We start from the raw sequence: 26,607 nt of genomic DNA, 5'->3' as shown, positions 1-26,607 counted from the left end.
CTCGTCGTGTTTGTGTATGTGAAACATCTTGTCTCCTTACAGAAGTCCAGCTAAAGAACATGGTGGCCTCCACACCACGCACGCCAAGCCGGAGGACGGCACCGATGTACTGATCTGTGATTGGCCAGCGTCAGTGCCACTCAAGAGGCTCACACCAACCAGCTGAACAGTTGGCCTTTTTGAAAAAGTGACTTGTTTAAACATGGAGGTCTTTGTTGTTGCATAATCTTCCTCCATGTTGTTCTGCTGTGTTAAAAGTGACAAATAAGTTGTTTCCCTCATCCTTCAAGTATACATCTTCAATTTTAACTGTTATTCAGAAATGTCCAAAATGAGGATTAGAAATGTCAGTATTGATAAAACACTTCCAGCCCAAACAGTTGGATTTTTCTTCCACTTTGTCCTTTTTAATTCCCCTTAATATGTTGCTCTTTTAATGACACAATAAGAATACTTACAAGTATTACATTAAGTATTTTTTGCCCTTTGTAGGTCAGCTTTGGCTTAAAATATTTTTGTGTGACAGTTTGAGTTTTTTGTTCCATGTTGAGCTGCCATGTTTTGTTCTTGATGATGCTTCTGTTTATGCTTCATTGGGCTTTGATAAAGGAAACTAATAATAATGAACAGCATGATTTGTTGGGGGGGGCAGTCTTGGTTCTGTGTCATTGTGTGATAATAATGTGTGTGTAATATTGTGTGTGTCATAATAACAAGAACTGGCAAATCATTTTATATATACAGTAAACCTCGGATATATCGGATTCAATTGTTCCCACTGGTTTTGTCCGATATATGCGTACACCGGAAAATGTCCGTTTTACGCATATATCGGATTTATATCCGGTATATGCGTAAATCGGATTTTATCCGTTATAAAAAGGCACTTCCTTGACTATGTTTCCAATGTACCTGGACTGGGCAATGAAAAGAGACGTAAGGTAATGAGAATTTAACTTTATTAAACTCTGAGCATAACAAATTAAATTATTAATTAAGCTAGGCCCTGTTACGCCCGTCAGGCCTACGTTATTTCCAATAGTGAGGTTAAGATCTCATTCACTGCTGTGCTAGTATTATTGACGTCACTCACTTTTATATTTGTCCTAAATCTGAATAATAAACGTGAATATAAATCGCGCAGGCAACGCTGCAAATGACGTCGTATAGCGGCCTGTCACGATTCGGCGAATCGGAGCGCCACGATGCGGCCATCCGATATGCGAGGGAAATTTAATGGAAATGCATGGAACGGGACTGGAGATTTTGTCCGAAATAGGCGTAATCCGTTATAAAAAATCCGATATATGCAATGAATTTTTATTGGAAATGCATTACAGAAAAATCGGTTCTTTTTTATCTGTCCGTTGTGAGCGAATTTCCGATATATCCGAGGTTTACTGTACGTATATATATATACACACACACACACACACAAAAATGCATTCAAACCTTTACAGGTGACCTTAATGTGACCTTCCTAAGCTTTTGAATGCACATGTCCAACTGTTAAATATTTCACTCATTTTTGCATAGGTTGCTGTTCTCTAACGAAGACCTTAACGGCCAAAATCCCAGCAGGTGTTTGATCCTTGAATGCACCACTAAATATCCTGGTTCGATTAGAGCTGCTGTCCTCATCAGGCTGTTCACATTTTCAACACCAAACAACGGACCAACGGTCTTGCCATCGGGATGTTCAAACAGGAAGTGCTCAGACGGAAGTGGCTGAGCACTGACCTTGGAGCGCCACAGTGTCATCAGCAGGTTGCAACACAGATATGGAGAGCCTGGAAGAGCCACAAAGGCGTAGAAGTGGACGTCCTTTGGCCGCATCCCGTGCTGATGACCGCTACATTGGGAACACTGCCCTGAGAAACCGGATGCCACCCAACTCCAGGCACGTTGAGAGGCACCCAAGTGCCACGTCAGACCATTCCAAACTGCTTACATCAGCGTGGTCTGCAGGCTAGATGACCTGCACGGTACCGACGCAGTCGCACCCCTCGGAACGGCTGTTGGAGACTGGCGTGCATCACATGGAATGTCCTGCACTTTTTGTCCAGACCTGAATCCCATTGAAAACCTGTGGGATCAGCTGTCTCGCCGTGGAGAGGCTCGAAACCCCGCACCCCAGAACCTCAAAGACCTGAGGGCTGGGAAGGGTGGGATGCCGTGCCTCAGCAGGCAATACGTTGCCTTGTGAACAACGTATACAACAGAGACGTTGTTGTCAAGCTGCAGTTGATGCTCAAGGGCACATGGAGATGGGATGTTGGAATGTTTTCTTGTGGCGTCGCTACCATTCAACAAGAATGTGTGTTTCAATAAATTGTTTGAGACGAGGAAATCACCAGTTCATCCGAATATCCGAATCATCACTGGAGCTTGAACCTATTACATTTTCCATACGTTTCACCTGAATGCCAAATAATAATAATAATAATACATTTTATTTCAAAGAGCCTTTCAGGACACCTAAGGTCACTGTACAAAAGATATAAAAACACCAATATAAAATATAAATAAAAGATATAAGATAAAAGAGAACAAACCTTAAATATGAACATTCAATAAATGGGGGGGGCATGTGATGCATTTACAGGGAGTAAGCTCGTTTGAACAGATGAGTTTTGAGTTTGGATTTGAAGATGGGAAGGTTGGCAGAGTTACGGAGGTCAGTCCAGAGTTGGGGAGCAGAGCGGCTGAAAGCTCTGCTCCCCATAGTGCTAAGACGTGCAGAGGGAACAGTGAGATGGATGGAGGAGGAAGATCTGAGGGAGCGGGAGGGATTGACAATGTGGACGAGGTCAGAGAGGTAAGGGGGGGCAAGGTTATGGATGGACTTGTAGGTGAACAGAAGGATTTTGAAGGTGATTCTATGAGTCACGGGGAGCCAGTGGAGTTGCTGTAGGATGGGGGTGATGTGGTGGGATGAGGGGGTCCTGGTGATCCGGGCAGCAGAGTTCTGAACCAGTTGTAGCTTATGGAGGGATTTTTGAGGGAGGCCGAAGAGGAGAGAGTTACAGTAGTCGAGGCGGGAAGTGACAAGGCTATGGACGAGGATGGCGGTGGTGTGGGGGGTGAGGGAGGGGCGTAGACGATTAATGGAGCGCAGATGGAAGTAGGCTGACCTGGTGACGTTATTGATGTGGGATTGAAAAGATAGTGTGCTGTTGAGGATGCCAAATATCCCTAACTTTTTGTGAGTAGTGTACATATGAGAAGAGTCTATCTATGAAGAGTCACATGACTCTTCATGACTGTTATTCAGACTGTTTTCCCTGGAGAGAACTGAGGTATGCTTCTCGTAAACACATTTTCCTAACAGTGGTGTGACAGCCAGCATTGTTTGACGGAAAACGGTGTGATTCCCAGCATTGTTTGACGGTAAACGGTGTGATTCCCAGCATGGGTGGTCTTGAAACGTCTTAATACGCCAAATAAGTTTGTTGACAAGGCGACAAACGAGTGAAAATGGATGCAAAACAAGCTGTTGACTCTTGTTATTGTCTTAAAATATGATTTGCTCAACTTTTCTACTCTGTGGTTTAGCATTTGGACATCTTCTGATGGTATTAATAGTGAAAATTGTTTTCATCCGGATACTTTTCTTCAAAAAAGCTCGAAAAATTGGGGGAACCTTCAATTTATCGCCACTGGACAGAATCTTTGCAACAAATAGCATTTTTTTTCCACTGGGTATGTGTGAGGAAATCACAAATCATAAATAACCAGAAAAATGTTTGTACTTACCACATCAAAGTTTAAGTTTGCATCAATTTTGGAACAAAATTATACAATTTTCTAAATAATTATAATATACTTCTAGCCTAGTTTTTACATGTTGACATTGTGTTTGTTGTTGTTTTGGGTTCTTGAATACACCAATGCTGTGTGCCTTGAATAATATTTACGTCATTTTGTCCTCCCTAAATGCCACAAATATTTATCCGTATTTTCCGCTCTTTCATCTCATCTTTCTTCACCAGGGGTCGGGAACCTTTTGGGCGAAGAGAGCCATGAAGGCCAGATATTTTAAAATGTGTATCTGAGAGCCATATACATTTTTTTAAACATTGAATGCAATAAAATGTGTGCATTTTTATGTAAGACCAACAGTTTTAGATAATGGGCTCTAATTACGTAGACCAGGCACACTACCACACGCCAATGGGGTGTGGCCAGCACACTTTCGTGAGCAGCGCAGTGTCTAATAATAAATCAAATACTTGTTGCCATTAATACAACTTCTGCTGCTGCATAGTTTTGCACCGTACTCCGTAGACGTATTTCATTCTTTTGGCCATCTTCGTCAGAAGGCTTGGTTCTGCAGCTTTAGCTATTTGACTAAAGGAGGAAAGTTTACATTTACATGTTTTTTTGACATCTCAATGACCGAGGTAGACTACAGCATTACCCAGTAATAATCAAGTTTTGGTGTTTGACCTGGAAAATATCATCAGGAAAGATAGATATGGTTGGCCGTATTGCAGCAGAATATAGATGGACGAATTAAAATGCATAAGAAAGTTGTTGATTTTGAATATTATTTTTAACAGTAATTTCTGTGATGGTTTACTTTAAAATGTTAGCAAAAATACATTTTTATTGTGGTAAGAAATGCTTGAGAGCCAGATACAGTCATCAAAAGAGCCCTACCTGGCTCCCGAGCCATAGGTTCCCTACCTCTGCTCTTCACCAAAACTCTGATGTTGTGTGTGAATGCGTTTTGATGACACTACGTCTATTTCGACTTCTGGTCATTCACGCTAGCAAACGTGATGACGCTACGTCTATTTCGACTTCTGGTCATTCACGCTAGCAAACGGCCCGTCACCCGCACAACAAACAATGAGATGATCATCTCTGGAAAACAAACCTCAGAGGTGAGTCGAAAGTTGTCTCTATTCATTTTGTGCTATTCATTCGCTAAACTTCAGTAAACAACTTATTTTGTTCAGTGTAGCCAGACTTGCTGCGCTCATGGCTGTCCCTTTGTGTTCAATGAATTGATGTTCAAAGTCGTTAGGGTAGGCTCCAGCTCAAGAATCTCCTCTAAAATGTGTTCTTTTATCCAAGTTCATTCAGACAACCGGTTGGAAAATGATGTTTCTAAGAATATCTGTACTCTAAAGACATTGTATATATTTTGTATATATTTATCCGCTCCCCCCTCGACATTCCAGCCTCCAGTGCGCTACTGGGAAGGCCACATAAACCAGTTTTACAAGTGAGGAAGTCAATTTCCCTTTGAAATGAAGCCTGCATACGAATTATTTGGTCAGTAAGGTTTTAATTGTCTCGAGTTACACTTGTGAAAAACAACAGTTAAAAAAACACTGTTCACCAATGCCATAAAGCAAAGAAATGAACATCAAAACCAACAACAGTTTCATATGCGGTACATAGCAGATATACAAACATGATGGGCTGCACTTGTGGTGAGTTCTGTGTACATCATACATGTAAACACGTTCCATTTGCCCTGTGAAATGCATTATTAACAGCTAAACAATCAAGTGTTACACATTAAAAACGACGCTGCTTCGGTGAACGTCACAGCATCAGGAACCAGAATGGACGACTCATGTCATATAGGCTTTTGCTTTTTCATATATTGTATCAAAACACATTGAAAACATTCATCTGTGCAGGTGGACTGAAGCACAGAAAACAAACTGGTGGCTCGCTACAGTAATGACCCAATGTCCGTGAATGCACCTCATGTTCTTGTGTGGTGCAAACAGTCCCTTTCGATATTGAGTATCTTATACTATATTTACAGAAGTTTGAGTTGAAAAATGTCCGCAATGGGGTCACTGAGGGATGCTGGTGGGTCTCAAACCACCTCACTTCACAAAATAGCTGCTACAAAGTTGAATAAAGCTAAAAGCAGGTAAGCACACAACACGTGACGCCGGCGAGCTTTCATAGGAAATGCTAAGTTGTCAGATAAAAATATTGTCATGTATAAATTTGGACTTTGTAAATGTGTGGTGTAAAAAAGTCAGCCGGATACTGGATGAACACATGGAACCTAAAGTTGACACAATTCTTCAGTCATTGACTCTGTTCTACAATTACACTTCGAATCATCTCTTCCAGGGTCAAAACTGCAGCCTCTATATTTCAATATGAAGCGGTTTCCATGATTAATTCCTTCCAAAATGATCAATGAAAACCAAAACCTACAAAAACCAAGGTATTTTTGTGACTTCCTGTACATGCTGTTGAAATGGAATTCAATATCGTTGTCCTTGTCTTGCTGGCACATGCGGCTTTGGGCCCATGGTGGGTTATTATTATTATAAAACAATGACAGATAGTGAGTCTGCAACTGCAACAGTTTGGGCACTCGGTGTTGTGCAATAACATGATACAAACTGACTCGTTTGTTAAATACTGTACCAAAAATGGAGACAGTGTAGGAAAAATCACGGCTAAAAAGTTCCAACAAAAATTGGGGTGTGCGAAAACTGAGGTTTGACTGTCGGATTGGCGTATTATAGCATTCCATCACCATCCATTCTGCTCATTTTACATTTAGGCATGTTGACTTATCCATATTGTACTGAGCAGCCCAGACAGAGACATGAATACACCTTTCCATTTCCAATTCTACGGTAGCGTTACAAAAATACGTATTTCTGTGTTTCTGAGCGGCGTAGACGGTTACCGTGGATGGAAAGGAAGATAGCACATTATATTACAACGCAGTCCAGCTGAGTAGAACCAAAACATGGAATCTGGGCTACCACGTTACAGAACATTTGGTTGTCTATCTGTAGACATGTTGACTGTTCATATGCTTCTTCTTGTTTCCTAGTTAGTACAGATTGGCGTCCTATTGCATTGTTTTGGAGTGGGCTCGCTACCGCTTGGTCGTGGCGTGAGGTGCTGTGTCACTACACCAGAAATATAGTTCTTCATGCTAGCTGAATAAACAACTTCATTGGTTTTGTATTTTAAAATCTGTTTTTCTCTTCAGAACTCCCATAAGAGAACACGTATGGTCAGGTTTCACATCAGGATTGGGGACGATGGGCAAAATTCCAAAAACAGTCTGGCATGGCATCACACATTTTTTGTTTCTTTTTCAACTTTTAGGCTCGTCAACTTTGAAGGTTGCCCTGTTGGCTAAATTGTGACTTGCTGATTTGTTATCTGGACTCGATAACATAGATTCTTCCTTGGCGCCACCAAGGCCTTCTCTCATCCTGTCATCCGACACGCTTCCACTTTGGAGTTGGCCATCATTTTTCGTATTTGTTGTCCTGCTGGACCGTTTGTACCCTCATCTAATAGGAGATCTGGCATCTAATAGGAGATCTGGCATCAACCAGCATCTCCTCTCAAAGAGGTTGGTGTCTTCCTGACAGCACAGCCCTCAAATGGCGCTGACTACAACGTATTCTTGTGTTTTACATCCATTCAAATTGGATGGGAACTTGATTTAATGCAGAATGAAATCCGGTGCAAAGCTGCCTTTGCCAAGATAATAATGCTATGGAGCTATCAAACAATGTTTATTGTTGTGGTTGTAGTTTGCAGCATTATCTCGTTGAAGGCAGCATCTCTGTGCTTAGTTTCAGCGATATTACATTCAGGTTGTACATTGTGCAGATGTACATAATAAAGCGGTTGGCCAACTTTTAAAATTCATAATCACCTGCATCATCTTGAACTGCATTTTCATGATCAAAGACGTACCAAAGTGGCCAAGTGTGAACACACAAGCTAAAGTACCTGCTGCGACATGATGCTAACACGTGTGAGTAACAATGTCATGCAAGGGCCACACCCCTCAGCCTCCTGGGAAGGTTCATTCCAGAGTGCTTGGGAGGAGAGTACCACTAGTATAGTACCACTAGTATTTATTCGTTCAACCTTGGTGACAGGAGGTGCAAAGTGATTCCCATCCTGGTTGTGGTACACTGTACTAGTGAAGGGTGCCTGGGGACTTGCCCATCTGGTCCATATGGACCTGGAAAAGGCATTTGTCTCTCTGGCGGTGCCCTGTGGGGGACACGGTTGGGCTTCCAAACGAGTGATGTGAGCCACTAAAAGGTTGGTTGTGGGAAGGCACATCTAACATCACTTGCCAAGTGGCGACTTGGTTTGTCAAGCAACACAAGCACTTTTCTTATTGGGGGGAAAAACATCCATTTGCATTTGAAAAGACACTAAATTCCGTACGTACCCTTACCAGACACCTCATTAGGTACATTTAGGACCGATACAAGAGCTGTATCTAATAATGCTCATATTCATGACCAATATATGTGCTTTTGTGGTGTGGGTGGGGTAGAATGACTCTGTAGCTGACATGACATTCCGAGTGTGAGTGGGGTAGAATTACATGACATTCCTTACAGCGCTTTAGATTGAGCGGTGTACTTGTTAAAGTGTCTGCTGAGCATCAAAACAAGTTTTCCAACTTCAGGTGTGATGATGATTTACAGACCGTGTGTGTGTTTTCACAGAAGTATTTCAGCTCAGGCTGACAAACACAAAACTCTGTAAACAGACCCAAAAAAGGAGAGACCACCATTGATGCTACGAACTAAAGAATGGAGGAAAACCGTACAAAGCATTGTTGATGGAACCAAAACAAGAAAGGAGTCGTTCTACTCGTGAAACATGATGGGTTTGGCCAAACCCGCCAGCATCTTTGGTACATGCACGGAGATGATCTCTCCAATCATCTCTGGGAAGCTCACCTTGCTGTGGAGCGACTGAGCTTGGACAAACAAGTCAAAGGTGAACTGATGCAGCTTCTTTATGGTCTGGAACACAAGAGAAAATGCTCTCATTCAACATCGTATCATAGCAACATGACCTCTGGAGTTCTCTAATGATCATAACATGGAAACAAGAAATGGGTATTAGAGGAACCCGGCATCAAAATCGGGTATTTGCTCATACCGGTATGGTTTCTTTCTACCGATAATGATGTGTGTGTGTGTGTGTGTGTGTGAGTGATGATATCCTCCACACAGCAGTTTGTCCATGGCGTGGAATTGCTTCCCCAAGTTTGGTGGGATAGAGGTCTCAAGTCCTTAATCCCAAATCTCAAGTCTTTAATCCCAAATCTTGAATCAAGTCTCCAGTAAAAGCATGTCCAAGTTAAGACAAGACAGGTCGAGTCAATAAGTCAAAGGCTTGAAATCCAAAGTAAAATGCCATGACCCGGTAATTAAGTAATTAACTCTCGTTTTTAGCTCTTAAACCAATCGGACACCAACAGATGCATTCAATGAGGCTCATTCTGTGTCTTGCTTGAAGCAACATAAACGGCCGAGTCAAAGTCGAAGTCATTGATGTTCAGTTCAGTTGCAAGTCTTTGATGTTGGCTCCACGTACAAAGTCATCAAAATTGTAAATATGCAGTAATCATTGGTTTTATAAGGCAGCTTCCTTTCATCATTGGTCCTTTTAATGCATGGTCCATGGACAGGCCATTCAGATACAATGAAGCATGAACATGCGCCGGCAAAGCCAAACGCTCGCAAGCAGCTCATCTCACCATTTGGAGGGAGTCCAGCAGCCTGGTGAGTTGGTAGAACCTCTGAGAACAATTGGTTGTGATGCGATAATTCACCAGGCGGTTGAGTTCGTTGATGTAGGTGAGGCGCAGCTCGTCAAAGCACTGCTGGCTCTTCAGACCCTCAACTGGAACTGCAGCAAACAGTTGTTAGTTTTGGAATGGTTTTGTCATGTATCCCCTTTGTGAGAGGGTGCAGGGGTGGAGAGTTTCTGGAAACTTTCCATGGGAGGTTTTGTAGTAAAATCTGGGGGAAAATAACTAAATTCCTCGCTTGCTAGATGGGCTTAAAGGAAATGTAGGCGGGGTCCACCCTGGACTGGTGGCCAGCCAATCACAGGGCACATATAGACAAACAACCATTCACACTCACATTCATACCTATGGACAATTTGGAGGGGCCAAACCGGAGTACCCGGAGAAAACCCACACATGCGGAGAACATGCAAACTCCACACAAATGCCAGAGGATGGAATCGAACTTGGGTCTCTGGCTGTGTGGCCTGCGTGCTAACTAATTTATTGATTTTTATTCTGACTCCCTTTTTGTTAAAAGTAAAATGTAAATATTGGTCTTTTTTATCAATGAGCCTGTAAGCCTTTACATTTTTTCTTGCTGGATTTCTTCCATGAATTATTAGCATAAGTTAAGATGTGATGATCACATTTTATCATGCCATGTTATTATTCATTAAACTTTGTTCAGTTTTAGCTTGTTAATCTGAGGACTTGATTTATTATTGAAAAAAAATCAATTAACCCTATACAGTGTTAATATTGAATGGGTCACTGCGCTGAAAGAAATTGGGCTTCAACGTCAAAAGTTTAAGAACCTGTGCTCTAAATGAAGGTGATTGTATCGTTTCCCTTTTCATATCATGTAGCAAACAGTAAATTTAACAATTTTCACTTAATCTATGTGATCAATATCGGGCAGATCATGAATGATCTGAGTAGCTGAATCGGCAGCATAAAATCTGATTAGAGCATCTCTATTGTCAACATGACCCAAGCTTTTTCCCAGCTGGGTTAATTTACACAAACTATTAAGTAAAAACAAAATTCTTACTATTAGAATTTGTCCAAATGGACTATATGAGCAAAAGTATTTGCTCAGCTGCCGTGACTCACATATGAACTTAAGTGCCATCCCATTGGAACCCACATCACCAATATGATGTCGCTCCACCTTTTGCAGCTTTACGGCTTCAACTCTTCATGGAAGGCTGTCCACAAGGTTGAGGAGTGTTTATCGGAATCTGTGGCCATTCTTCCAAAAGCACATTGGTGTTTTCTTCCTCCCAAAGGTGTTCTATCGGGTTCAGGTCAGGACTCTGTGCAGGCCAGTCAAGTTCATCCACACCAGACTCTGTCATCCAGGTCTTTATGGACCTTGCTCTGTGCCCTGGTGCATAGTCATGTTGGAAGAGGAAGGGGCTGCTCCAAACTGTTCCCACAAGGTTGGGAACATGGAATTGTCCAAAATGTTTTGGTCTCCTGGAGCATTCAAAGTTCCTTTCACTGGAACTAAGGGGCCAAGCCCAACTCCTGAAAAACAACCCCACAGCATAATTCCTCCTCCACCAAATTTTACACTCGGCAAATGCAGTCCCAAATGTACTGTTCTCCTGGCAACCTGCAAACCCAGACTCGTCCATCAGATTGCCAGAAGTTCTCTGGTTCATCACTCCAGAGAACGTGTCTCCACTGCTCTATAGTCCAGTGACGGCGTGCTTTACACCACTGCATCGGGTGCTTTGTATTGCCTTGGTGATGCATGGCTTGGATGCCGCTGCTCGGCCATGGAAACCCATTCCATGAAGTTCTCCGTGTACTGTACTTGGGCTAATCTGAAGGCCACACTAAGTTTGGAGCTCTGTAGCAATTGACTGTGCAGGAAGTCGACGACCTCTTTGCACTATGCTCCTTGACATCCGCTGACCACTCAGTTGGTCAGTTTACATGGCCTACCACTTCATGGCTGAGTTGCTGGGTTTCCCAAACTCTTCCATTTCTTATATTAAAGCTGACAGTTGACTGTGGAATATTTTGGAGCAAGGAAATTTCTGGATTTGACTGGATTTGTTGCACAGGTGGCATCCGATGACATTTCCACGCTGGAATTGACTGAGCTCCTGAGAGCGGCCCGTTCTTTCATAAGCTACATAAGCAGATTTGCAATCTTTAAAGTGACTTTTCTACATGAACATAATACATTCATCCCCAGCAACCTCCACTATCAGGTTTGAAAAAAATGATAACTGATCATCAAATCACTGCTGTTTTATGGTTGACTGTGGCCCTTTTTTTAAACATATTTATGTCACGAACGTCATTGCTTTGAGATCCCAGGATGCAGACAGCAGGACCAAAAGAGCAGATAAAAATGTATTTTCTTTATTGATGGCTTTGCAGCAGCGGGAAAAATTGCAACTTCTCAAATGGAACCAAAGTATGTAATGAACCAGCAAACGGAAGGAGCACATACCTGAACTAAATAGGAGTGAAACATAGGAAACAGGTGTGGAAGGGAGGAAACGGAAACCAAACTTAGAGCATACAAGGGGAAACTAAGCTAGAAGGGGAACAAAGAAGTAGTGTCAAAATACGAGCGTAGACACAGGAACAGGGGAAAAGAGGAAGAGTGGACGCTGGAACAGGAGTGTCCCTGTGGGGTGTCCCGCCGTGGAAGAGAGGATGCCGGAACAGGAGGAGCGAGCCCTGGATCTTGGCTGGACTGTGGAGCAGAGGAAGAGGAATGAGAGTCTTGGATGAAGGGTACTGGGCAGCACATCCTGGTTGGCCGGAGGAACCAGGTGTGCTGGAGGGCCGGCGGGCTGTTCCTCCTCGGGCGACCAGCAGGGGCATCATCCCCACACGCCACGGACAGGGTGCGTCCTCCGACACATGGCTGGTCGTACTAGCCCCCCTTCCGAAGGCAGATTCCAGACGCCATACACCGCTGGATGTGGGACCAGGGAATGGAGGAGGGGGACTTGGAGGAGGGTTCTGAGTTCCGCCTGCTCTGCTGCCTGAACCGGGGCCACGGGGGACCTCAGAAGTGGTTTGGGCACTGGAGGAATCTGGGGCGTCACACAGCTTGGCATGGGAGCCGGGTTTTGGAAACCTTGGAGCTGCGGGGTTTGGGCACTGGAGGAATCTGGGGCGTCACGCAGCTTGGCACGGGAGCCGGGTTTTGGAAACCTTGGACCTGTAGGATTTGGACATTGGAGGAATCTGGGGCGTCACGCTTTTGGGCACTGGAGGGGAACATGGCCGTGCTCCTCTTCGTGTTGCACGGGAGGCAACGGGGATCCAGAAGAGGGCAGCAGGAGCTCAGCATGCTTATGTGGAGTGGGAGCCTTTGCGATCGAAGCGGGGAGGGGGGCTTGGCGTGGAGGTGAGGAGACGGTTTTCTTGCTGGAGCCGGTCGAGACGTGCGTCGGCGGGCTGGTGTGTCACCACCAGGTCCGGGGTACACCCACGCCATGGGGATCAGCGTGCTGTCCGGCCCCCACACCATGTCCTCAAGCTCCTTTGGAGTGAACTGTGTGTGCACTCCTCCTACATTGAATTGAAAATCTGCAAGGTCCAAAAGTCCATCTCCACGAGGTCGTCGTCTGGCTGGTTCATTCTGTCACGTACGGCGGGTACGTCATTGCGTTGCAACCCCAGGATGCAGAGAGCAGGACCAAAAGTGCAGATAAAAATGTATTTTCTTTATTGATGGCTTTGCAGCAGCGGGAAAAACTGCAACTTCTCAAATCCAACCAAAGTATGTAATGAACCAGCAAACGGAAGGAGCACACACCTGAACTAAATAGGAGAGGGAAAAAATGGGAAACAGGTGTGGAAGGGAGGAAACTGAAACAAAGGAAGTAGTGTCAAAATAAGGGCGTAGACACAGGAACAGAGGAAAAGAGGAAAACTAAGAGCTAACCCTAGCCAAATTGTGACAATTTAAGCTAATTTTAGGTATTTTTGGCCCAAATTAATAATTTTCAAGCATAAGAATGGGTAAATTGCCAAAAATACAAATGTCAGGCATTCAGAGGATACAACAAAAAGCATTGTGATATATCCCAAAATATGTAGTATTCTACACCGGTGACATTGATGTACAGAAACTACTGTACACTATTACTGTACTATTACTGTACAGACACAACAAGGTAGTCAGCCAATATGTTGTACATAAATTAGGTTTACTAATTAATAAATGTAATATTTTTATAGCTAGAACATAAAAAACATAATATAAAATATGGGTTTTAACATAAGAGCAAATGATATTCCTATATTCAACTTTACAATCATATTATCCGATATAGTAGAACTATTGACATAATTGACTTGTGACCCACAATAGTAGAAATATTGACATAATTGACTTGTGACCCACAGTAAATGTGTTCTGGTGTTGGACAGGAAGTGACGGTGGGGGTTCAGGGTTGAGTTTCAGCTTGGCACAGGTTTTGTCTGCAACAGGAGCCCAACCTGCAGTAGATCAGTAAGTCTGGTGCTTTCGTGTCTCACCTAACATGAGAGTAACATTATTGAAACATTCTAAACATTATTGACACCTAGTGACTAGTCTACATATCATCACAGTGTCTTTGAATGCCTTCTTTGCATTTTAGTTTATTTAGCCATTTCTATACTTGAATGCTTCATTAAGGCATAAAAATACAATTTGCTTAAATATACTATTTTTTTTTTACTAATAGTAGGCTATATTCAACCACCCAACAGCATGATTTATGAAGCGCGAGTGAAGCCCCAAAATTCAAAGCATGGCAAGTGTATGCTTTGGCTAGCTGCTTGTGTTTAGCATGTTGTAGCAAAGTGACAGAATTACAACTCTTCACTTCTGCCTTATCGTATTATTATATTCATGATTTCATTGTTTATTGAAAGTTATGTTATTTATAATAGTACTAGGTTAATTCAAACTAAATTAAACAGCTGTTTAGGATTTGGGCTTTATTAGGAACAGGTGGATACTTACCAAGGTAGTCACAAACAGGAACGTTTGGGGAGGAGCCGCCAAGAGTCTTTGTTTTATAACTTTGGTGATGTCATTCATGTCATCAGATCATACCATGTACTGGGGATGAGGGAGGGGGTTGTAGGTTTTGTGGGGATTTAATCTCAGGTTCAGGTAGGGAAATATGTGTATGCGTTCAAGTTTTATGAAGATAAGATGATATAAGATGGTATTGTTTTTTTTTTGTTTTTTGAACAGTTACATGATTAGATGTGTTTGGTAGACCAACATATGGGACATTCTGGCCAGATTGAGAGCCCTATAAAGGAGTAGTTGGGGGTTCTTTGAGTACCGTGTTTCATTGATGTGAGTGAATACTTTTTTGGAGTCATTCAAATATTTTTTTTCAAAACATTTTTTTGGGGGGTTTTAGTGTTTTTCATGAATTCTTTCTTCCTTGTTAAATAAATGTGCCAAGCCTGTAAGTCTGCCTCCTGAAATGTTTTCGGCCTTTGGACACCACATTACAACAGATCAAACGTACCTTTATAGATAGTAACTGGATTTTTAATGTTAGTCATGCATGTCGAAGAAAGCTTCACTAAAGCAAGTACGCCTTGTGTTCAAAGTCAAGTGCCAAGACGTTTCCAAGACGTCAGACTACCATTAAACACACAGACTTTGGGCAGGGTTGGGCAGGCACCGCCGCTTCTACCACCAGGCTCGCCATGACGGTCTACCCAAGCAGCTCACCAAAACGCTATAAATACAGTCGTCCCTTCTGGTGAAGCTACTTGGTGATGACAAATTTCGACATGAGCTATTCCGTAATGGTGTGTCAATTCATACATTCGTACCATGTTGCCCAACAAGGGACAACTCAGGCCCCAGATATATTCCATTTATGTAATGTTAGACAACATGTCGGGACAATAATTACAGTATTATAGTATATAGTACCCAATTTGTGAATGCATTATTTGTGAATTGTAAAATAAAACTGTCATGAAGGTTACTGCCTGGTTCTGTGTTACAGCTTAAAATGTTGTTGAAAAAAGTCATCAGGAGTCTGATGACGGTGAAACGTCTTCAGGTGGCCGGGGGTCGTCTCATGGTAACGACCATATACCAATACAGTACACCCAGCACATAAAAGAAATTCAACTAAATTTTGATGAAATCTGAATGTTTTTAACCAGATTATGCTGCTTTATCTTTTAAAGCTCCCTTTAAATAATAATCTGTGTTCATTTCCATGCAGTTTTTGCAATCCAACGTGGAAAACTTACGAATGCTGAAGAGGAGCAGGGCCTTCATGCAGAGGAACTCCTCCTGCGTTATCTGCAACAACTCAAAATCCTGCGACAGCTGCTTCATGCGAATGCAGTGCTCGTACATGGTGGAGATGTGCATCCGATGCCTGCATGCGGGCAAGAAGGTCACAGGGTGAGCAGCGCATTCACGCCAATGATCACATCACAAGAGAATAAATTGCTTTACATCTGGACATTTTGTCCTGTGGCAAGCTGCAGGGAAGATGAGGTCAGAGGTTAAAGTCACAATGTATTCGTGTTGTAATTTCCTTCTAACAATATTCGGTATGGAAAATCTGAAATTGGGTCTTTCCTGTTCAGACTTTTCAGAACAAGAGGGGGGAGTCGTAGTTGGCCACAGATATGAACTCATTTCACTTCTGTCCTGTTTTATTAACAATGTGGAACGTTCAGGCTTCTAATATATTTTGTGAAACCAAGGGCAAGACCTTATTTCATCACTAGTGAATGGAAAGGGAGGATGGCAATGAAGCCAGGAACCTTTCCCATCATTCAGCACAAAGTCATCAGTCCACTTTCGATAAGCTGTATCGGGCAGGGAGGGGTATGTTCTTATTCAACTTTAGTGATTGCCAGGCATTATTTATGTCTTTACGCATTTCATCTTGCCACTACAATGATAATATTACATATCGTATTTTTCCAGACTAAAAGGTTTTTTTTTGGCTGGTCCTGCGACTTTATAAATTAGGTGTGACATTCAGTCCGTATATACATGGAGTAGTGGGTTGGTGGTTGGTTTTCTTGGCGATACCTAGCGGCCAAAATTATTCATTGAGTTGAGGTTGTGATACAGGTAGGCACATGAATTGAATGATAGCATACTGGTCACTTTTGGTAATGGTTTAATTTTATTAGAACATACATCAGGTTACAATTGAGTGCATCACATAATCAATTCACAGTTCCACATGTCCAAAAGGAGTATGAAGAAGCAAAGCTTATTGAATACTACCCCTCCATCTGGTACTTTTACAATCAATTCCTGCCTTTCTGATATCATTTTTGTTTTTATTTATTTATTTATTTTTTTGTCAAATATCAAAGTGGGAGGTGATATGAGCATCCAATGCCATAATGGGTACCATAGTAAGTGTCAATATAGTGATATTGACACTTACTGATATACAGTGCATCCGGAAAGTATTCACAGCGCTTCACTTTTTCTACATCTTGTCATGTTACAGCTTCATTCCAAACTGAATTAAATTAATCTCTTACCTCAAAATTCTACACAAAATACTCCATTATGACAATGTGAAAAAAGTTTTTTTTGACATGTTTTGAATTTATTAAAAATAGAAAACGAAAAAAATCACATTTACATAAGTATTCACAGCCTTTGCCATGAAGCTCAAAATTGAGCTCAGGTGCATCTTTTTTCCACTGATCATCCTTGAGATCTTTCTACAGCTTAATTGGAGTCCACCTGCAGTAAATTCACTTGATTGGACATGATTTGGAAATATAATAACTGTCTATATAAGGTCCCACAGTTGACTGTGCATGTCAGAGCACAAACACCAAGCATGAAGTCAAAAGAACTGTCTGTAGACCTGCGAGACAGGATTGTCTTGAGGCACAAATCTGGGGAAGGATACAGAAAAATTTCTGCTGCTTTGAAGGTCCCAATGAGCACAGTGGCCTCCATTATTCGTAAATGGAAGACGTTTGGAACCACCAGGACTCTTCCTAGAGCTGGCCGGCCTTCTAAACTGAGCGATCGGGGAAGAAGGGCCTTAGTCAGGGAGGTGACCAAGGCCCCGATGGTCACTCTGTCAGAGCTCCAGCGTTCCTCTGTGGAGAGAGGAGACCCTTCCAGAAGGACAACCATCTCTGCAGCAATCCACCAATCAGGCCTGTATGGTAGAGTGGCCAGACGAAAGCCATCAGACCAGAGAATTTTGTTTCTCATGGTCTGAGAGTCATTCAGGTGCTTTTGGGCAAATTCCAGACGGGCTGCCATGTTCCTTTTACTAAGGAGTGGCTTTCGTCTGGCCACTCTACCATACAGGCCTGATTGGTGGATTGCTGCAGAGATGGTTGTCCTTCTGGAAGGCTCTCCTCTCTCCACAGAGGAACGCTGGAGCTCTGACAGAGTGACCATCGGGGCCTTGGTCACCTCCGTGACTAAGGCCCTTCTTCCCCGATCGCTCAGTTTAGAAGGCCGGCCAGCTCTAGGAAGAGTCCTGGTGGTCCCAAACGTCTTCCATTTACCAATAATGGAGGCCACTGTGCTTATTGGGACCTTCAAAGCAGCAGAAATGTTTCTGTATCCTTCCCCAGATTTGTGCCTCAAGACAAACCTGTCTCGCAGGTCTACAGACAGTTCTTTTGACTTCATGCTTGGTGTTTGTGCTCTGACATGCACAGTCAACTGTGGGACCTTATATAGACAGTTATTATATTTCCAAATCATGTCCAATCAACTGAATTTACTGCAGGTGGACTCCAATTAAGCTGTAGAAAGATCTCAAGGATGATCAGTGGAAAAAAAGATGCACCTGAGCTCAATTTTGAGCTTCATGGCAAAGGCTGTGAATACTTATGTAAATGTGATTTTTTTGTTTTCTATTTTTAATAAATTCAAAAAAAGTAAAAAAAAAAACTTTTTCACATTGTCATAATGGAGTATTTTGTGTAGAATTTTGAGGTAAGAGATTAATTTAATACAATTTGGAATGAGGCTGTAACATGACAAAATGTAGAAAAAGTGAAGCGCTGTGAATACTTTCCGGATGCACTGTATAGCACATCATGACTGGTTCAAGACTCTTCATCCTTGTATTTAGCAAACATCAACTGCTTGTATTATTTCTTGAATTGGCTAATCGTTGTGCATTGTTTGATTTCCTTACTCAATCCATTCCATAGTTTGATTCCACATACTGAAATGCTATGGCTAGCATAACGTAGTCCTAGCATAGAAGTGTTTCAAATGTACTTCTTCCCTGAGATCATATTTCTCCTCTCTTGTAGAGAAGTATTGGATGACATTTTTAGCTAAATGGTATTTTTAGCCGTATGCATTATTTTAGCTGTGAAGATGAACTATATCAGCAAGTTGAAGTATTTGTGATTTTAGAAATAAGGAGTTAGTATGTTCTCTTTAGCATTATGGCATTATGGCATTATGAATTATCCTTACTGACCTTTTTTGCAGTACAATTAGCGAGTGAAGATTGTTTTTATAGTTATATTTCCACACAATAAGTAAGATATGGTAGAACCAGAGAGCAATAAAGAGTGTGGAGTGATTTCTGATTGAGAACAAGTTTTGCTTTGTTCAATATTGAAATATTTCTGGCCACCTTATGTTGTATATTTGTAATATGAGGTTTCCAGCTCATATTTTCATCTATTGTGATCCGCAGAAATGTATTTTCCTTCACCCTTTCAATGTCCACACCGTCTATTTGTATTTGCTGGTACGTGTCCTTTCTGCTGTTACCAAACAGCATGATTTTAGTTTTACTTAGGTTCAAGGATAATCTATTATCATCAAACCATCTTTTAAAATGACCATTTCTTCTCTGACCTTTTTAATAATTTCATCTGTACTCCCTCCGGAACAAAAAGCAGTGGTATTATCCGCAAATAATACAAGCTTTAAGTCTTCTGTGACTTTGGAGATATCATTGATGTACAAGTTGAACAGTTTTGGTCCCAGTATTGACCCCTGGGGTACTCCGCACGTAATATATGAACTTGCAGATGTGTATTCTCCTAGCTTTACGTATTGCTTCCTGTCAGCTAAGTAGCTTTTGACCTAGTTCAGAACTAATCCTCTTATTCCGTACCTTTCTAATTTAGTTATTAGGATGTCATGATTGATTGTATCAAAAGCTTTTGGTAAGTTATTTTGTCATCCATGGCTGTTTTTTTTCTTTTGCTTCTTTGACTTCTTTTGGCTTTTTGTTAGAGAATACTTCTGCGTGGGAGACTACAGTCATGGGAAATTAGACCACCTTGTTTCTTCAGTTTCTTGTTCATTTTCATGCTACGATTTTATATTTTAGCGCTAATATCTAGCTTTTTCCATGGTTTTCTTGATAACCAAAATCACTTCAATTATTACATCAATAGCTATGGCATTGTGCAGATTGCTCATGGACTACAAGAGAAGTTTAACTGTCCCTTTTCAATTTCATGAAGTAATTTGAAATAATTGGTCAAATATTCTCCAAATCAGAGGCCATGGTTCTCAGTCGGAAAAGGGTGGAGTGCTCCCTCTGGATTGGGAATGAGATCCTGCCCCAGGTGGGGGAGTTCAAGTATCTCCGTGTCTTGTCATGAGTGAGGGAAGGTGGGAGCGTGAGGTTGACAGGCGGATCGGCGCAGCGTCTGCAGTAATGCGGTCGTTAGAAGGCAAAGCTCTCAATTTACCGTTCGACTATGTTCCCCTCCTCAGTCATCCAGGAGGGGCTCAGAGTCGTATCCGGTAGTAGTAGTGCCCAGCTGGGAAAAGGCCCCGGGGAACACCTTGGTGACCTCCTGGTGGAGCTGGAGGAGGTGGCCGGGGACCGGGAAGTCTGGGCTTCCCTACTGAGACTGCTGCCCCCGGCCCGGCACCCGGATGGGCGGAGGAAAATGGCTGGATGGTCAAATATCAAATGTTAAACTTATAGCATACATGTTTGTAAACTGACAAGTACACTGGAGTGTGCTTAATTTCGGGGCATAAATCTGCTGTTGTCTGAATTTGCTCCCTGATACGATCTCCCTTCCCTTGACAGCAGCAAGCTATGGTAAACCTCCATAGAAGCTCTAGCTTCAGTTGATGGAAGCTCACAGTGAAACTGTAAGACCATGATTGGATAAACTGGCCAAAACGTCCAGGAGCTTCACCGGGGTCTATGGAGCAGAGGTGGTCCTTGATTTCTGACAGACAGTAGTCAAAGGAGTGAATGGAGGATCCCCCCCCCCCCCTTCTCCTCTACGCAGTTATGTAGACTCAGCGGGCAGAACCAAACATGAAGCCTCTTCATGAGGCAATTATTTCACGGAGATTCAATTCTACAGCAACTTTCTTACTTTGCACATACTGCTTTGTAAGGAAACGTTTGTTTGTTGTTGAGTCATTAAATCAGGGGTTATTGATTATTATTAGTTATTAGATTATTATTATATATTATTGAGTGTTCTTGAGTCCTACTTTGCATTGTTGTTCTGTGCATAACTTCAAGTTAATTCATGCTAGTACACAGTCTTTTACACATCAAAGCTATCTAAAAAAACACACTCCAGGCTCGTACTGGTGGATGGTGGGCCTGTATTCATTGAGTGCTGTTAATTCAATGAGGTTCCGGTCTTAGTTTTCCATAATACGTAAGAAATTTGACCAGTATCATGGTGCGCCGGAGATTTTTGATTTGTGGCTTCAAAAAGGTTGGGGATCACTGCATCAAATGATATTGTCTTTGTACTAGTTACCCAGCTACAGAAAAGAAACAAAAGTAACTTTTGTTATACCAGACATTAACATGAACAAGAAAGAAAAGGTGGTCTAATCCTGTTTTCTGTGAGTCTGTGCGTCTAAGTCATGTGCAACTACTGCTTATGATACCTGTGTGGATTGAGACTATTTTAGACAGCCGGATTGTTGAATTATGTTTGGCTTGGAGATTGTAGCTGCTGTGTCAGCCACCGACAAACTAAAAGCATGTGTATGATTTTATTTTAAGAATATAAAAATGACGTTTTGGTGTTAAAATACAGCTGCTCGATACACACTGGGATGTGTTTAAGTGTCATGTCATGTATTAGTGTGTTCTTCAAGAACACTCTGACATGTATTAAACAGGCAAGTTTTTATTGTATACATAGACTTAAAAAACACTGATTTCAGCTTCTGTAGCTTAGTTTGTGTACTTGGTGTAAACAACTTTGTTGTCTTCTCAGGGGAATTTTATGCTTTTCGGAAACTCCTTAAAAAAGTAATAGAAAAAACTGCTCAGTGTGATGGTACTTCATAATAAACACTGCTAAAAATGGCTTAGTGTTGGAAAAGACGATTTTAAGTATTAATATGAATACTTTTTAAGTATTAAGAGGCTGCCGATGTAATCAAATCAGATCTGGCCCCCCTTTGATAGTAGCTCTTTTTTCACGTACAGCAACAATTAAAGTACAGATGAAAAAAGTATCCCTAAATCTTGATATGGTCTTGATAAGGTGAGCCGTGTTCAAGCTGGAGTGCACCTCCACTTTGCTTTCCATTAAAAAGCTGAACAATTATTCAATGACTGCTGAATTCGGCATCTCATTACAATGACATGTCCCCGCGTTTTTGCCCCTCTCAAAGGACAGCCTTGGCTTGGCAGGAGACAGTAAGCAGCCAAGTGACAGGGAGCACTTCAGTCCATTAACACTTACCGCTCACATTTCTTTCAAATAGCTCAAATTACCCACCTTCTCTGAATTACAGCGACGCCACCAGCCTCCAAATTGGAGCTGCTAATCCACCACACCTTGAAGAACAACTCCGTAATCTGTCTTCTATCCAGATACAGAGCTTAGTGGCAGCACTTTACTTCACGCCTGCGTATAAAAGACCCTAAAATGACTCCAAAATGTAGTTCTAACAACTTGTAACTGTTTAAGTGGGGACTGAGATAGTTATAGTCACAGAAAATGGGCGGAAATTGATTCAAACAAATTTTGAGATGCCCAATACTTCAATATATCATTCAATTGTACTATACTATTAAATGTACTTATATGGTACAAATGTACTAATATGGTGGCTTGGGATGCAGCATCAGCAAATGAGATACTTGTGAAGATTTGGTTTTGAAGTGTTTAACAAAGGCTACACAAAAAATATATATGTGATTGGTTTTATTTATTATTAATGCATTGATGTAGTCATACATTATTTTACAATATACAATATTATTTGAATGTATTAAATATGCAAAGTAGTTAAATATACTTGTGATATTTTGTAGAATTCATTATCAACCTGGCCCTAATTGTTTCATATGAAACTGTATGAATAAAATATCCCCTTGGGTCTGACAAAAATCCATAAAAGGAAGGCATTTTTATCAGTGGTGAAAAAACACATTAGCATAAAGTAAAACTAAAACTGTTTTAATTTTCCAATTTTAATTTCTGTTGGACACTTTTGGGCTGTTTAGAATTTTGTCACTACCTTCCAGCGCAAAGTGCAAGTGCATCGACACACTCCATTTGTATTTATCAAACACTTTGCTGCTGCTTTGCATAATTGTAGCACGGTGTCACGTTCAAGAACAATACAAATCAGAAGTGGGGGGGGGGGGTTAGACTAATGGACCTCATGTATTTCTCAGGTGAAAGTTTAGCTTAAGTAGACCACACGGAAGCTATCAAGCTTTGCAACAGCTACATTCTAGATTAAATAATACTATCTGCTGCAAGTTAGTGCTGATCAAGAATAAGCTTTGGGGTTTTTTTTCCTGCAGGGACACAGCACACACCCGACAGCCATCCAGTGTTCTCAGCGTTCAACCTATCCAACGCTCACTCAGCTGTTTGTGTTACTGCACTCTCACTTAAACCTTTGGGTCAAAAGTGAGCCAGCCGCCTCTTCAGATAATTTACAATGGATTACATACAGTATATTTATATATAAGGATTACATACATTATATTTATTCAGAGTTGTATTTTTTAGATGTATTTGATATTTTTTGTATTATTATCATCATTAAGAAACCCTGTTTCATGAGAAAATACTTTGTAGACATGAGTACAATTTAAGTTATCGTAAGCATTAATATTCCTCACACCTCACTGTGCTTGTGTATGATGGATGAGTAATATCCCGATCTGAATCACTCTCACTCAGCAGAGCCATCAGAGTTTGTAGGATGGGAACTAATGTTCCTCACTTTAATGCTAGGGTAACAAAAGGACAAGTAAGCGCTGATGAAAAGCTTGCAGCCATTCCTACTCTCTGACAAATGGATATGGATTTCATATGATTCTGCACACGCAGGAAAGCAGTGGGTGGGAAAAGAAACTGGTGTCATATAGCAACAGATTAGTCAATGTAATTTGAGAAGTTCCGAGAATTACATACTCGTTGAAGACGAGATCGGGCGCGAAGTACAGCATCCTGCCGTTGACTGTCTTATACGATCGCCAAGCCAAGGCGAACACCATCACGCCCATCCACGAATGTTGGATGACAGTCATTTGGTCATCCACATGGAGATTCCTAAAACCTACACACAGTTATAACATTTACACTAATACACACTATATCATCTTGATATTTATGGGGTGAGTGAGTGTGAACTGGACTGGAATGGAGTGGAATAATAACAATTGTGTCAACATTCTCCACTATAAAATACCTTTTGGTATTCCCCAAGGACTAATGTTAGGACCACTGTTAGTTGTGCTGGTGAGATAACGTTTGATCGCAATGAAAGTTTGTTCTATTTCTTCCAGGCTCGAATTGTGATTGTTGCCAGTGTGGTATATGAAAAAACCCTAAATAAGTTACAGCTTGTTCAAAGAATCATGTAAAAAGCATTTGCATCAGTTTCCATATAAAAATGATCTCATTTGTTTCTAAAGCATTTCATGTTCTTGCATCACCTGGATTGTTGCCTGAAACCTTTGGAACATTGATGAAGCTCCGGTCCTGTGGCACGAGTCTCTTGGACTTTCTAATTAGCTCATGAACGCAGCTGAAAAGACTTCAACTACACTAGTCATACCTGGTAGTCGTTTAGCCCACTTGACCACGTGGACCAGTTGTCTTTCTCCAAGCTCATTGAGGCTGGTGAGCAGAGTGACCGCTGAGTCTGGCTGGCCGTAATCGTGGCCCGCGTTCACCACCTCAGGCTCAATGGACTCCAGAATATTACGGAAGACCACGTGGGAGTTAAAGTTCAGACTCAATTTGGGGGAGATGTCCTGGACAACCTCAGGTGAATCCTGAGCGGGACGATCCTCTTGGGGGGGTTTTGGTTGTCCAGTCTTCTTTAGCTTACGTGCTATAAATGCAAAAGGAAATGCTGTGTCAATAATAATCTTTTCTTTACATGTTTACATGTTACCATGATGTTATTATCAATCGTGGAGGTAGTTTGATTGCATAAACGTCACTTTGTAGATGTCTTATGGCATCAGTCAGCTGACCTTAAGCTCCCATCCTGATTTGCTCTCCCCCATGGCAGTGGTGAATGTCACGTCTCAAACTACATGCAGAGAGCCTATTTTCATATTTATTATTCAGATTATGGATAAACTAAGTCAGCGGTACAATGCCTATTCCTATAACAAATAATAATTTGATAATATATAATAATAATTTTCATTTCTTGTATATCAATAATGTTTGATAGCAAATGCTAACTACAGCTAATACATGAAGTGTGAAAATGAACGCTACATACCTACTTTGACCGCCATACTACCGGTACTCAGGTTATGTACACAGCTATTGAGGATTTATGTGTAGTTATTTTTATTGCCATATTGAATTAAATTGTGAATTATTTGTCAATGCTATCACTGACTTGGATTACCTGTAAACTTTGAAACTGTGAATGTGACATATGAATCATTAGTATTTAGTAAAGACTGCTGATAATATTGGGCCACCAATAAGATCGGCCCCATATCAACATCAGTCGACATCGGTATCAGATTTTTTTTCCCGAAAATGAAAACCGATATTTACAAATTAATAAATAAAAACTGTTTGAATAAACAAACAGAGTTGTTTGAAAGGCAGCCACTCTTGGCCGCAGTGATTCCACTACTTACATATATATAGACATACAGTGAAGAAAATAAGTATTTGAACACCCTGCTATTTTGCTATTTCTCCCACTTAGAAATCATGGAGGGGTCTGAAATTTTCATCGTAGGTGCATGTCCACTGTGAGAGAGATAAACTAAAAAGAAAAATCCAGAAATCACAATGCATGATTTTTTAACAATTTATTTGTGTGATACAGCTGCAAATAAGTATTTGAACACCTGTGTATCATCTAGAATTCTGACCCTGAAAGACCTGTTAGTCTGCCCATTAGAAGTCCACCTGCACTCCATGTATCATCCTGAATCAGATGCACCTGTTTGAGGTCGTTAGCTGCATAAAGACACCTGTCCACCCCATACAATCAGTAAGACTTTAACTTGTAACATGGCGAAGACCAAAGAGCTGTCCAAAGACACCAGAGACAAAATTGTACACCTCCACAAGGCTGGAAAGGGCTACGGAGCAATTACCAAGCAGCTTGGTGAAAAAAGGTCCACTGTTGGAGCTATCATTAGAAAATGGAAGAAGCTAAACATGACGGTCAATCTCAATCGGAGTGGAGCCCCATGCAAGATATCACCTCGTGGGGTCTCAATGATTCTAAGAAAGGCGAGGAATCAGCCCAGAACTACACGACAGGACTTGGTCAATGACCTTGATATACTCTATTAGCTGCTTGTCCTGTTCTCGCAGTCTATGTAAATAACGACTACTTTGTGGAATCCACGTCAGCTGAAGGACATTTTGAATTATGTAAGATCTTTTCAGACATCATTGAATTGGATCCCACCACTTTTACAAAGGGAAAGAGGCAGAAATATTTGTGTATATAGTTTTTCTTACATTTACTTTAATATTGGCCAGCTATGTGGGGTGGGTTGAGCATGACCTGTGGACCAGGAAGTGCGGGAATCGGTGTGTGTGCTGTGCTCTGGTGGTGGACGTGTGAAAAATAAAGTTGACTGGAAGCAGCC

At 41.5% G+C, this 26,607-nt stretch overlaps 2 protein-coding genes across 7 annotated transcripts in view; one reads left to right on the top strand and one right to left on the bottom strand.

Annotated features, from left to right (window-relative positions):
* The window catches only part of ophn1 (oligophrenin 1), a 31,930-nt gene extending 31,302 nt beyond the window's left edge, over positions 1-628 (top strand). For 2 of the 4 annotated variants that reach the window (XM_058078719.2, XM_058078718.2), the window contains one exon: positions 43-628. In XM_058078719.2, the coding sequence (XP_057934702.2) occupies positions 43-54 (12 nt within the window). In that variant the 3' untranslated portion in view covers positions 55-628. The remainder of the gene's footprint in view (positions 1-42) is intronic. The other 2 variants (XR_013627639.1, XM_058078721.2) reach the window with 2 other exon arrangements.
* ar (androgen receptor) overlaps positions 1-26,607 on the bottom strand; it is a 46,076-nt gene that overhangs the window by 2,177 nt on the left and 17,292 nt on the right. Inside the window, exons 4-8 of one of the 3 annotated variants that reach the window (XM_058078723.2) lie at positions 24,582-24,860; positions 23,936-24,080; positions 15,824-15,954; positions 9,530-9,681; positions 8,724-8,789 (exon numbers count right to left, since the gene is read on the bottom strand). In XM_058078723.2, coding sequence (XP_057934706.2) covers positions 8,724-8,789; positions 9,530-9,681; positions 15,824-15,954; positions 23,936-24,080; positions 24,582-24,860 — 773 coding nt within the window. Of the gene's footprint in view, positions 1-5,084; positions 8,790-9,529; positions 9,682-15,823; positions 15,955-23,935; positions 24,081-24,581; positions 24,861-26,607 lie in introns of those variants that run through there. The other 2 variants (XM_058078722.2, XM_058078724.2) reach the window with 2 other exon arrangements.

This window comes from Doryrhamphus excisus, linkage group LG1 (assembly GCF_037039965.1).
Source record: "Doryrhamphus excisus strain RoL-2023G ecotype Guam linkage group LG1, RoL_Dexc_Guam_v1.1, whole genome shotgun sequence".
Classification (NCBI taxonomy): Eukaryota; Metazoa; Chordata; class Actinopteri; order Syngnathiformes; family Syngnathidae; genus Doryrhamphus; species Doryrhamphus excisus.
This window is presented reverse-complemented; position numbering and strand designations above follow the sequence as displayed.